Source organism: Babylonia areolata, chromosome 3, assembly GCF_041734735.1.
Source record: "Babylonia areolata isolate BAREFJ2019XMU chromosome 3, ASM4173473v1, whole genome shotgun sequence".
Classification (NCBI taxonomy): Eukaryota; Metazoa; Mollusca; class Gastropoda; order Neogastropoda; family Buccinidae; genus Babylonia; species Babylonia areolata.
Genome location: NC_134878.1, coordinates 51,902,149 through 51,914,890, shown reverse-complemented (window position 1 = coordinate 51,914,890; position 12,742 = coordinate 51,902,149). Strand labels below are relative to the sequence as shown.

At 43.8% G+C, this 12,742-nt stretch overlaps 1 protein-coding gene across 5 annotated transcripts in view; it reads left to right on the top strand.

Annotated features, from left to right (window-relative positions):
• LOC143280094 (glycogen debranching enzyme-like) overlaps positions 1-8,444 on the top strand; it is an 80,883-nt gene extending 72,439 nt beyond the window's left edge. For all 5 annotated transcript variants that reach the window (XM_076584628.1, XM_076584630.1, XM_076584629.1 and 2 more), the window contains 4 exons: positions 317-414; positions 1,452-1,539; positions 2,690-2,878; positions 3,910-8,444. In XM_076584628.1, coding sequence (XP_076440743.1) covers positions 317-414; positions 1,452-1,539; positions 2,690-2,878; positions 3,910-4,053 — 519 coding nt within the window. In that variant the 3' untranslated portion in view covers positions 4,054-8,444. The remainder of the gene's footprint in view (positions 1-316; positions 415-1,451; positions 1,540-2,689; positions 2,879-3,909) is intronic.
• The last annotated feature ends 4,298 nt before the right edge of the window (positions 8,445-12,742 follow it).

The following is a 12,742-nucleotide window of genomic DNA, read 5'->3' as shown; positions in this document are numbered from 1 at the left end:
CATCAAGCAAATTATTTCCTGCAGTCCCATCCCATTACCTGCACATTTTATTACATGTACTTGAATTAATATTAAAAGATCAGAGAAAGGAGGACTGTGAGAGAAATATCTGTTGTTGTTTTTCTTGCCGATCATGGTAAACAACAGCCATTTTATGGTAAAGGGGTTGGAAAGTGCTTAAAAAAAAATAGTTAGGCACCAAGGATTTTCATTGAACAGACAAGCCTGCTGTGTTGTTAGACAGCCAGTTGAGAAAGTTGCTGTGCCAGTTAAAATGCGTTGTGAAGGTTGACATTGGCTTTCATTGTATGAACAGGCATCCGAACTGTTTGATGAGGAGCATGCCTGGACCGCTCTGGAGATGGCGCAGAAGGTTCTGTTGGGTCGCCTGGGCATGAAGACCCTGGATCCAACGTGAGTGATTTGTAAGAGGATGTGGGAGGCTGGGTCAGCAGTGTGGCATTTTATCTTGTCATTGTTCTGTTGTGTTTTTGGTGTGCTTCATCATTAGCGTTTTATGGTCAGTTTGAAACAATCAGCAATACTTAAATATCTTTTCCACGCTGTTTTTCAGTGACATACTCAAGGTTGTAATGTTCACAATCAGAGCTCCAGTTGTGTTGTTTTTTTTTGGGGGGGGGGTTCGTTTTTCTCTAAATCCAAATCCAAATTTAGAAGGTATCATTTGCAGATTGTGGAATCATCTCTGCTGTAAAAGTATTTGAGTTGGCCAAGAGTGAGTATAATGAAATCTTTTTTTTGAAACCCCAGTATATATTGGTGATGAGTGAACAGAGTTTGGGACTGCATCATGATCCATGCAAAGAGAGAAGAGAAGACAGTGCGAACAAAGCCTGAACAAGAAAGTAATGAATATTTGATAATCTTCCACTTTGGGGTTGTTGTTGTTTTTTTTTACCTGTTTCTTTTCCCCCACTATGAACCCATTCAGTTGATATGTTTCACAATCAGTACACAAAAGTCATGCACCGACTCTCAGAAAGTTGATTTTGTGTACAGTCAGTATTTTCTGATCAGTTCATTCCAGATACTCAAGGATGCGTCATTGCATTCCCACAAATCCATAGACGCTATACCACATCTGCTAAGCAGATGCCTGACCAGCAGCATAACCCAACATGCTTAGTCATCCCTTGAGGGTTGGAGGAGGGTTTTGTGGGGGGGAGGGTGACGGGGGAGGGAAAAAAGTGCATAAACAAGTAAATGGATACATTGTTAAATTAAAAAAAAAGAATAGATAGATATTTCTGATCAGTCAAAGGCATAAGGTTTTGTTGTTGTTTTTTTTAATACACCATTTTTATGTGATACATTGAATGATGCGTTGATACATTGAATGATGCGTATGATTTTTTTTTTTTAAGCATTTTTGGTATAAAGGCAGTTCAGCAAGCTTCATGTCACTATTTTTGTTTGTGCGTCGTTTCCAGAGACTGGGCATACGATGGGCGCTACTCAGTGTCCAATGACTGCGAAGACCCCAAGGTGGCTCATGGCTTCAATTATCATAACGGACCGGTCAGTGCCACAGTCTTTCTGTCTGTCTGTCTTCTGTAGGACAGTTCAGTGTTTGTGGACAGTACAACTGCAAGAGTTGTTGCTCTCCTTTTCTTTCTTTTCTTTACAAGCCGAAGATCAAATACGCACATTAAAGATCCTGTAATCCATATCAGCATTCGGTGGGTTGTGTAAACAAGAACATACCCAGCATGCACACCCCCGAAAGCAGAGTATGGCTGCCTACATGGCGGGGTAAAAACGGTCATACATGTAAAAGCCCATTTAATTACATATACTTAACCGTGACCCAACTAGTGCAGACTCCGGCAGGGGTCTGACATTCCTGCCTGTGCAAACTACTATCCGCCTATGCGGAGAAAATGAAACTACTATGTCCCGCTGGCTAGCGCCCTCTTTTGACGGTAAGTATGTTATTTAAACGTAATTTTAGATAGAAAATTTCCATTCGTGTACATACAAGTGAACGTGGGAGTTGCAGCCCACGAACAAAGAAGAAGAATTTCTTTCCTATTTAATGGCACAGTGCAGCCATTTACAGTACCTGAACCCGCAAGACTGAGTATTACAAGAGAACCTGCAGGAATATTGTTTATAAGAGTGAATCTCATGAACAAGATGAAGATGAAAGTGGGAGGGAAGTGGGGATGTGATCTTGGATTCTGATTTATCAGAGATGTGGATTTGTAGCTACACCATCTGGGAGGCCTTCAGTTGATGAAAGGAAGTCCCATCGTAGGAACGAGACTGGTGCTTGCCATTTCAGCCTGAAAATACAGACTTTACTTTTCACAGCTTTATGTAAACAGAAAATATTGGCTTGACTTTCTTTGTTTTATGTTTTAGCCTGAAAATACTGAGTTTTGTTTCACAGCTGTAGGAAAACTGAAAATACTGACTTTACTTCCACAGCTTTATGTAAAATAAAATTGTCACGTTCCAGTCCTTCTTCAGTCTGTTTTGGACTGTAGTCGAAATTCTTAAAGTCTCACGCCTGCAGTTTCTGTTTCCCTCAGTTTCTTGAGCATGTTCATGGGAAATTTTTGCAGTGAACTTAATATTCAGCTTTTCCCACTTCTGTAAATCATTTCTGCGTCTGCTGTATGTGGTGGTTTGTTTGCAGTGACGTTTTTGTTTGTTTGCTTTGCAGGAGTGGGTGTGGCCAGTGGCATACTTCCTGCGTGCCAAGCTGCTGTTTGCCAGCAAGCTGGAGAAGAAGCGCAAGGGCATTCTGAAGGAAACGGTGACCTTTGTGGACTCTGTCCTCTGTGAACACTACCAAGAGCTGATGCACTCGTGCTGGAAGTCCTTGCCAGAGCTCACCAACGAAAATGGCGAGGTAAAATGCAGCTACTTTTGAATGTGGTCATTTTCTAAGAAGTGTGCTCCTGAGGAGGTGAGATGTTAGAGGAAGTCACATCCAGCCCCAGGAACCCAACCAGGGCAGCTTTTCCACATTTCCAGAGAGCCAAAGTTTTTGTTTGTTCACCTCTGGAAAAGCAAGGTTTCTGTAGGGTTGTTTTGGGTTGTGGACAGATCGGTGACAGATCACTTAAATTGGGTTTATTGTTGTGGTGGTGTTGATTGTTGAGACAGAAAAGAAAAATTGTGGAAGGACCTTGACATGTTAATTGCATACAGTTATATTGCCACTGAATTGATTAGAATAAACTTCCTGTGTTGGTGACATGAATTGCAACTCATTGTCCGCCATCTTGCCTCCAAGCTGGTTTCTGTGGAAGTCCTACGGCATGCAGTAGCTGCTTATGAAGTATCTGAGCAGTATAGTGTGTTTGGGAAATTTCACCGATAGCCAGTAGTCAGTAGGAGTGGTGTGGCTTGCACATAAACCTGCATCCACATTGAAAGTCGGTAAAGTACTTCCTGATGCATTGTACGGTTGAGATGCCTATCATGTTATGCCCGTCAGAGAAAGTTGGAGTTCTAATGTCAAATGAAGAAAGAGAGGTGGCAGCATGGTGCTGCATCTGTCACTTGTGTAATAGTGGTTATGGAAGCTTGTATGTGCTCTTTGTGTTCCATCTGCCAGAACAAAATCCTTTGGACAGCGTACTTTTTTTCTCTTAGGGCACAACTGGAAAGCCTTTTCCATTCCATTTGATATCAGACACTCCACTTCCGCAGCCTCTTTCAAATCTCCAAAGACCCTTCAGATTGAATGGGTGTCATGAGATCTATTTGCAGAGAGTGTGTGACTCGAGTTATTGTATTACTTCATCATGTACAGGTTAATGAGTTTAGTACATACATGTGTAAATTGCTTTGAGCTCTGAGAGAGGGAAAGCACTGAATGGTTGTTCATTATTATGGTTATGGTGACAAAATGTGTTGACAATGTCATTGTTGCAGTACTGCGTGGACAGCTGCCGTGCCCAGGCCTGGAGTGACGGCTGTATTCTGGAGGTTCTGTACGACCTGGAGCGCATCGAGACCACCTCCCACCCCTCCATCCTCAACCTGCAGGCTCCCCTGGGTCAGACGGTTGGGAACTGAGCTGTGTCCACCTGCCACACACGGGCACACGGACTTATCACACACACACCCCACCCCCACCCCACCAACCCTCTGCCCTCCTGCAGTTTCCCTTCCAGTCAGTGATCAGGAAAAACAAACTTTCAAATGCCATTTCCATCCCTATCTACTCTTAGTTTGCATTTGTCTGTGTGTTTAGGTTTTTTGTATCAAGCTTTTTCTTTATACCTACCAACAATATATATTTGATAACTTTTGCCGTTGGTTTTTTTTACCTAGATCTTTTGATAACGATATTGAAACTGACTTGGTATAGTTTTCTCTTTTTTCCGCTTTGGAAAAGAGAATTATGATTTGTTGTTCGCCCATCTCGTTTATGTAAGGATCTCTTTACTTGTCATTCTTTCCTTTGGGAGTTCAGGAAGAGAACATTTTAGTATGTTGCTGCTTTTCTGTAGAAATTCTTGATGTGAAGAGGTACTGCCTCAAATCCCTGTTGTGTTTGTCTAACGAACTTTGGAAAATTGTACTCCTTTTTGTGTCACAGTGTTGAAGCAAAAGTGTTGCTTGGGTAAAGAGAAGTTGTTATTGTGATATTTTTGCCGGTGTTATCTATGATGAACACACTATGTCTGCTGTGGTATAATCAGTCAGTGACTGGAAATAATGTTGAACTGTCCCCTGTGAAAATTTCCCAGCTGAATTGTTGCACACTAGCTCCAGAATGAAATGACAGGATCGAAAGCTTCCTGCTTTTTTGTCAGCAAATTTTGTTGTTTTTTTCTATGGTGCTGACTATGACTAGCTAGTTTGGTCATAGGTTAAGTGGAGGGAAACATGCCAGATTGCAGGTAGCACTGCATGGGGAATGTGCATTGTGCGTATCTGCCAGGGCTGCCAGCATCTGCAAAAAGTAAAAAGAAAACAGTTGAACAGAAGCAGTCAGTCAGTTGTGGGTTTTCTCCTTGCAGGATCAGACGCTCTGTGATAATGGCAAAATACGTGACTGTTAGCTTTGTGATTGTGTTTTTTTTGGAAAGATTTCTATTTGCTAACACTGCTTTGGTATTTATTTTGTGCACTACAGTTAAAAGTTTTTTGTTCTGATGTGGTGTTGTGTTAGAACTTTCTCACGTATTGGAATCTTTCTTCTTGAGGATGAGCTTGAGGTGTGAGCAAAGACCGTGCAAGCAGACATCTATGCAACGTTTCGTTGATGGGGTTTTGTGTACAGGAAATCAAACGTGAAATGTGTTACGTGTCTTTGTCTCTCTCACAATCCAGCAGCTGAAAGCATTTTGAACTGTTGTGGACTGGTGCTTAAATTTCACATCAGAAAAGGTGCATGTCCTTGGTTGTTACTGCTGGTTTTGCTTTCTGCACACTGCTGCTCCTGATTTACTGCCCACCTCTGTAGTTTGTTCCGTGTATCAAGGAAGCATTGGTCAATGCCATTCCATAGTCACACTGTGGTTTTACCTCTTTGCTGTTGGCAGAATATCTGCCATATGGCTGCAGTTTTCTGTTGGATTCTTTTCAGTTATACTGGTTGCATAATAGTGTGAATTGATGGTGGGTTTGTGTTTGGTCTAATATTTTTTCAGATTTTAGTATTAAATTGTTGAGAGTGTACTGTTTCTTTACATTCTTAGGTTTGTACTTGTGTGCCCCTATATACTGCGTGATCACCAGATTTCCTAAAACAGATATTATATGAAACCTTTCCTAGAGTGTTCCTTCTCTTTAACAGATTAAAAAAAATAAAAATTAAAAAAAAAGGAAGAAAGAAAGAAATGTGTTGGCTTCAGGTTTGGTTTTTAGAGTGGTTCCAGTTTAGCTTCCATTTTAGGACATTTCTATCATTGAGTCCTCTTACTGACTGTTTCTGTTTTCAGTTCATAACCATTCTCAGGTGTTGATGTTGACATGGGTGAATTTCTCTGTCACCACGGGAAGACTAGAGATGTCTGCATTCGACATTGCAACATCTGCAAGAGAGAGAGAGGCAGAGGTGGTTTATCTGTTTGTCCATAGTTGTTCATTCTGCATCATTTATCAGAAATCTAAGCTGTATACTTAAGATAAGTGCCAAAATTGTGGTCTGCTTATCCTGACGAATGTGTGATAATTTCTGAAGCAGGTCATTGGGTTAGCCCTGCGAATTGTTTATTGTCAGCATGGATTGTTCATAATCAGCGTGGCGTGAGGTAGTGGGCATTTGGAGTAGAAAGTGGTGAGAGGTGTAGATGTTGCAGCACTGGATTTGCTTCCAGTGTTAATGTATACATTGTTTATTGTGGTTTGAGGTTTGTGTGATACACCCCACATAGGCTGCAGCGACAGTCAAGAGTTGATATGCACCAGCAGTGTAGATGCACAGTACAATCTGCCTGTATGTCATGTTTGGGGACCACAGAACAAGCATCGTGTAGTGGTGCTACACTGGCCAGGAGCGTTCGTGCTTTTTCTTTGTTTGGTGGCAAGTCATACAGGCTGATTCTACTGTATGGTTTAGGAGCCTTTAGGATTCCAGTATTTCAGTGGATTGCAGTATTTTGGAATAGGATGTTTTCTCTGTATACCATTCATGTTTGACTGTTTTTGTTTTTTTGTTGTTTTTTTTTTTTGGGGGGGGGTGTTTTTTTTTAGGAAAGATTGTGTAGTGTTTGGTGTGATTGGATACAGTGTGTGTGGAGTTTAGCAGTTCAGAGCACAGAGTATGGGCAAGATTGCCAAATGGCAGATCCAAGATGTTTTTTTTAAAGGAATGAAACAAAAATCGACTTTGATATTTATCCTTTGCCAAAGATTATGCACTGGTTGATTTGAGCTGAGTCATGTTGCAGTGCTGAGCACCTTTACACCATTCAGTCATCCTTTACAAAATGGTGTGTGCTAGCTTGCAGGTTTTGGCCCAGGCCTTGAGCAGATCTGCAGCAGTGGTGGTTGTCTGTGCCGAGCATATCAGATAGAAGTAGAAGGGAAGTGGTAGGTGTGATGTACTTATAACTTTGTCTATTGTACTTTGGGTAGTAGAACCACTCAGGGTTCAGTTAGCTGGCTTTGTCTAAATGCTGCGCTACGGATGGCAGCACACTGTGCATTCCTGTTCCTGTCCGGTGCCATACCATTACCCTGAAGTCTTGATCCTCTTTAGTTCCTTGAAGAAAGAAGTTTCACCTTGGGTTTTACTCTGTTGTGACTAGTATTTCGTGGAATTGGTTCGGGTGAAATATTTCTTAGTTGTCAACAGAAAAGATGGTTTTGTTTTCGTTTGTTTGTTTTTTTGTGTGTGTTTTTTTTTTTTGGCAATAGCATTGTCATTAGAGGCCAGTGTTTGTGGAGTGTGCTGAATGCATAATTTTGACATCCAAATTTTACAATTGCATTGCAAGAACTTGGGAAGGGGAGAGAGAGAGAGGAAGATTTCCATTGTGGTTTTCTTCTCCAGAGTCCATTTCATGGGAAATGCTTTCCCTCTCCTCTGTCTTGCATTGAAGCCAGATTCTTCACATTTTGTCCCTTCAGTTCTGATGCCTACATTATTTGTCATGTTGTGCAATTGAATGGCTTGGTTTTGAAACAGCTGACTTTTTTTTTTAACCTTTGTTTTAAGTGATGTGATCATGGTTAAGCAGAGTTGTATTGTGCTACACAAGTAGTGAGTTAGTGTTTGGATAGATCAGTGCTGTTGCGAATGTGCAGTATTTGCAATAAACAGAACCTTTAATGACAGTTTGTTTTTCCACCCACAGGAAATATACTTTTTTTTTTTTCAATAACAAATGTCTGAATATTCTAAGAAAATGCAGCAAAATAAGGCCAAATGAACACACTTAATAGCCAAAAAAAAGTGTAAGACGAGACAGAGCGTAAACCAGATGGCGTTGAGAGCCTTGGCCAAAGGAATGGTTCAGCGCTTGTAGCTTTTAGAGGCGTTTGATTGGCTAAGAGCGGACTGGGCAAGACGGGTCGTCTTTTCACTGTTAGCTGCATGAAATTTGGCCAAGCCGAGTAAACCAATAGGCCTAGTTTGCATCAGTTTGACATGGTAAGTATATGTATCACCAAACATGGAGTATAATAAAAACTCCTCCTCTTGCAGTCAAATCAAATCATGAACCTTTACAAGGGTAAAAGCAACCAAATTTATGTTCTACCCTTCGAAAGGCAAATGTCACAACTGCATTGTTAAATATGTTTAAACAGTTCAATGATGGCCCCACCCCAGAAGTCGTGCCTCCAGTAAACACTTCAATTTTGTTTGGTTGCAAAACTTGGTTATTCTGCAATATTTTGCTTTCCACATCTAGCGCCACATATCTGGACAAAGGGAGGTCCCACAAAAGTTTAAGGTACTTGCGTGTACACAAACCAGTGATAAACTGCAAATAAACTTGATCAAAAAGGAATATTTTGTTAGCATGCACACAAGCTGGTGTACTTTCATTGGTTGACCGTGAAGTAAGTTGTGATTCTTATGCAAAAGGAACATACCCAGAATGGTGGTTGGTTGTGGAGATGGCTGCTCATACCATACATTTCCAACAACCCCTTTGACACTGCACTTAATTTTAATGTCTGCTAGAAAATGCTGACGTGCACTTTTTTTTTTTTACCTTGATGTGCCTGTCACGCTGAATCACACTTCTGCAGTTGTGGGCTGTTGTGCCTTTGTTCACTTGTGTATGAGTGGGCTTTTACGTGTAGGACTGTACCACACCATTAACTCTCTCCATACGAATGGTGAAAGACGACGTTAACAGCGTTTCACCCCAATTATCATCATCAAAATATTGCAAGCGGAAGGCTCTTATACTGAAGAGGTGAATATTGACAAAGAATGCCACAATTCTGACGACGGAAGCTAAAGGTTGGGTCATTCAAACACCCACTGGACATCCGAGGGGTCTGTGTAGAGGAGAAGAGAGGACTGGCCATACTGAGTGAGTTAAGACACTCAGATTTTAGGGGTGTGCATGCTGGATATGTTGTTTCCATAATCCAGCAAAAGCTGACCTCGATTTCTGTATCTTGAACGTGCGTGTTTGATCTTCTGTATGCGTATACTCGACAAAGGGGGTTCAGGTACTAGCACGTCTGTACATAATTATGTTGACCAGGGAGATTGGAAAAAATCTTCACCCTGAAACCCACCAGGTTCACCTAAACCAGAGATGAGTTGTGGGGAAACTTGTGAGAATCCAGCGCTCCAACACTACTCTCAGCCCCCAGCACCTGTCCCTTCATCCCCAACTGCATGGAGGGACCCACCCCTCCACCTTGGTGAGGCAGGTGGAGATCCCATCCCCTTCGTGTCCCGTCTGTGGACACCTGCACAAAGGAAGGTGCTCATCACTGGAGAGGGAGGAAGGTGGCGGAATGGTTAAGACACTTAACCTGCCAATTCGGTGTCAGGTGAGGTTCTGGCATTTAAACCCCTGTCTTACCCTTTCTCCCACTAGTCTTTCGGATGAGACAATAAACTGAGGTCCCATGTGCAGCATGCACTTTGCGCTCTGAAAAAGAACTAAATGATACGGGGCGGAACACATCCTCGCAAGGGGATTTCATGTCGCCCTCTATTTCAGTGTGCAGAGAAGACCCTCAGTGGGGGTGTTACTACCTCTATTCTTCCCTCCCTTGCTGAGCCCCCTCCCCCTCCCTCAGTGAGGAGGAAACCCTGGCCACCTTGGGGCATTTCTCCTTTGTCCGCCCTGGCGCCAGTCACCCCAGTATCTCCATGGAAGGGGATACTGGGAACGTGGCCCTAACCTGTACATCAGACGATCCAGCCATCTGTCTGGTCTCCCCTGTTGGGGGAGGCCTGTGCGTGTCAAGACGGTTTGGGGCTGTCGGCCCGTCTGTCTGCCGGCAGGTCTGACAACCAAGTCAGACTGGACCGCCCATCGACCAGAGGTCAAAGTGCCAGTGACCCCAGGGGATGGGGCTTACAGGATGGCTGGCGCTCACGAGTGGATTCCCTCATTCTACCCGTATTGGGGCACACCTGCGGTGTATGCTAGGCTGCCGGGAGGACCAGGGTGCAACCCCTTGTCCTCTACCCCCCCCCCCCCCCTTCCCCCAAACCAGTCCAGCACCTCCTTCAGGGTGAAGCATGCTGCCCTGAATGACGGGTTCAACCATTTGTCGGTCAAGCTGACCTCGGCCAATGATGCCTCTCTGTCAGGGACCTGGTATCTCTGGCTCCCCATCTGCTACCTCCATAGTCACAACTGCCTCCCTTTCAGGACCAATCACCCTCCAGATCACCCAGGTCGGGGAAGCCTGCAGTTGCCCCTTCCCCTTAGCCCTCAGACCCGCTGGGAGATGAATGGGTGTTCGTGCCCTCCCAGCACCAGTGTGTTCCTGTTTCCTCCCAAGAAGCACTGAGGAGGTTTGGCATCTGCACTCTCAAGCGTGGCTAGGTGCCCCGCCAGACCCCCTTACCTGAGGCCAGAGCTCACCCCCACGCCCCCACTGAGGGAGGTGGGGGAGGGGGCTCGGCAAGGGAGGGAAGAAGAGAGGTAGTAACCCCTGCACTGAGGGCCTTCTCAGCACACTGAGATAGAGGGCAGACGTAAAATCCCCTTGTGAGGATGTGTCCCGCCAAGTGTCCACACTACTCACAGTGGAGTTGCTACTCCCTTGGAATCACCCCTTCTCGCTGGGACAACTTTGGAGGTGGTGCTCAACCCCGTTTCCCCTCGCAGGGCCTTAAAACTTTCTGATGTCGGAATGACAAGAAGCTTGCCTGCATGCTCTGGGTTTTTTTTCCTGAAGGACAGGAAGCTGCTGGGGTGAGGATGAAATCTGCTGCTCCAGGTGGACCACCAGGACATTCCAAGCTCTCAAGAGATTGGCACTGAATGGGTTGCTGTCTCCAGCACAAGGGGAAGTCCGGGTGCATCTAGGATAAGTTCACACGTGAGTGCAAACTCCCAAGCATATAGAGGACTGGTGAGGAGTTAGGACACCAGCTGAAGGGACCACAGCGGAGGAGTGGAGCCTTCTGCTGGCTGCACTGGTTAACTGGATCACTTCAGACCCAGGCACAAACCCTCCATTGTCAAAAGCCTAATAAGAGGAGTGGGTGGGTCACACCATACAAGCTTTTCTTTGTCTTGCGTGACCCAATAAGAAGGCACACAGCACACCCACAAGTGTGTCACATCATATAATGTACATCAATTCATATGTCATTGTACTTGGATTGCGGTCAGGTAAGTGGTTTGGTGGCAATGTACACACAACAGCTTTATTAGCTCAACAACAGAAATTCATTAAGGTGAAACAAACGGGAGACATAACACACCATAGCCGCCGGCCTGCTCCCAGTGAAGCGTCGCCCACATTGTCGCCGACGGGAGACAGAGATGTGGGTCATGTTGTGGGAGGCTGATCAAAAACGTTAGCCAAACAGAGCAAAACCTTTCAATTGTAACTTGAACCAGTTCCTTTCAATTGTAACTTGAACCAGTTTGACACAGGAAGTGGGCAAAGGAACTCGGCTTTCCTTGCATGATTTTAAATTGCTTGGATGTTGACAAAAGTCAGGAAGGCCCACACTGCCCTTCGTACCAGCTGTCGCTGTCTCTTGCACACCAACCCTTTCCATTTTTCCCCCCTCCCTCTCTCTCCCTTTTCCTTCAGTAACACACCAACAAACAATAGGAATATTTCAGTTAATACACTCTCACACATTAGAAATGTTACATTTAATGCAATCTCACACAAACTCCCAACACATCAATTGTTGTAACAATGATATAACACAAGCACATTAAAAGCAAATCGAACAATACTGCTTGTAGCCCAGCTGAAAATGCTAACAACATACCAGGGTTGTCATGTTAAAAATAAATCCACATCAGATTTAGAAATAGAGAGGGGGGGGGGGGAATCAAACACAGAACAATTCTTCCAATTAATTTTTTAAGTCTGACATTCCCAAATTATATTAACATATTGCCAGTGCAGCACTGGCTAACATTTAATGACGTTGCACAGTGCACACAGTATGGTTGTTAACACTGACTTGTGTTGCAAGGTTTGGCAGGGTCATGTCACTGGGACGTTGACACATCGATGGCATTTCATAACATGGCAACCTGAACCCAAAGCGCACACCTTGTGGCAGTCTTACAGTTCAGGACACTGACAGCTCTGGACAGTCTGGTTGGTCCGTCCATACAGCTGACCACATGTTCAGAATCATGCTTAATTAAAGGACCATACGAGGAAGTTAAGGATGGTGTACTCGACACCCAATGTGCACACATACATTTACTGTCACATTTGAGGTTGGTTTGTGTTTTTGTTTGTTTTTTGTTTGTTTGTTTTTTGTTTGTTTGTTTTTTAAAGCCAGTCAAGGATTAGTAGAGTCAAGAAACTGAAAATGTTTTACCAACTAGACACTCATTGAACGAGCCTTTGTGACGTGTGGTCCACTAATAGAGGCCAAATATGTACACAGATAAATGTAGTGCTACCCCATATATGGCATACGCGAAAGTCTAGTGTGTTTTACTGTTCCTTGAATGGAAAAAAAAAAAAGTAATTCGGTCAGAACAGTCACATGCAGTCAGCTCACTTGTACAAAGGAGAGAGACAGAGAGAGCACAGGAGGCAGCCATATAACATAAGAAATTAGAGAAGTCCGGCAGCACATGTTGTCCTAATCTGCGCTTGCTGTTCCAATGTGTGCAGG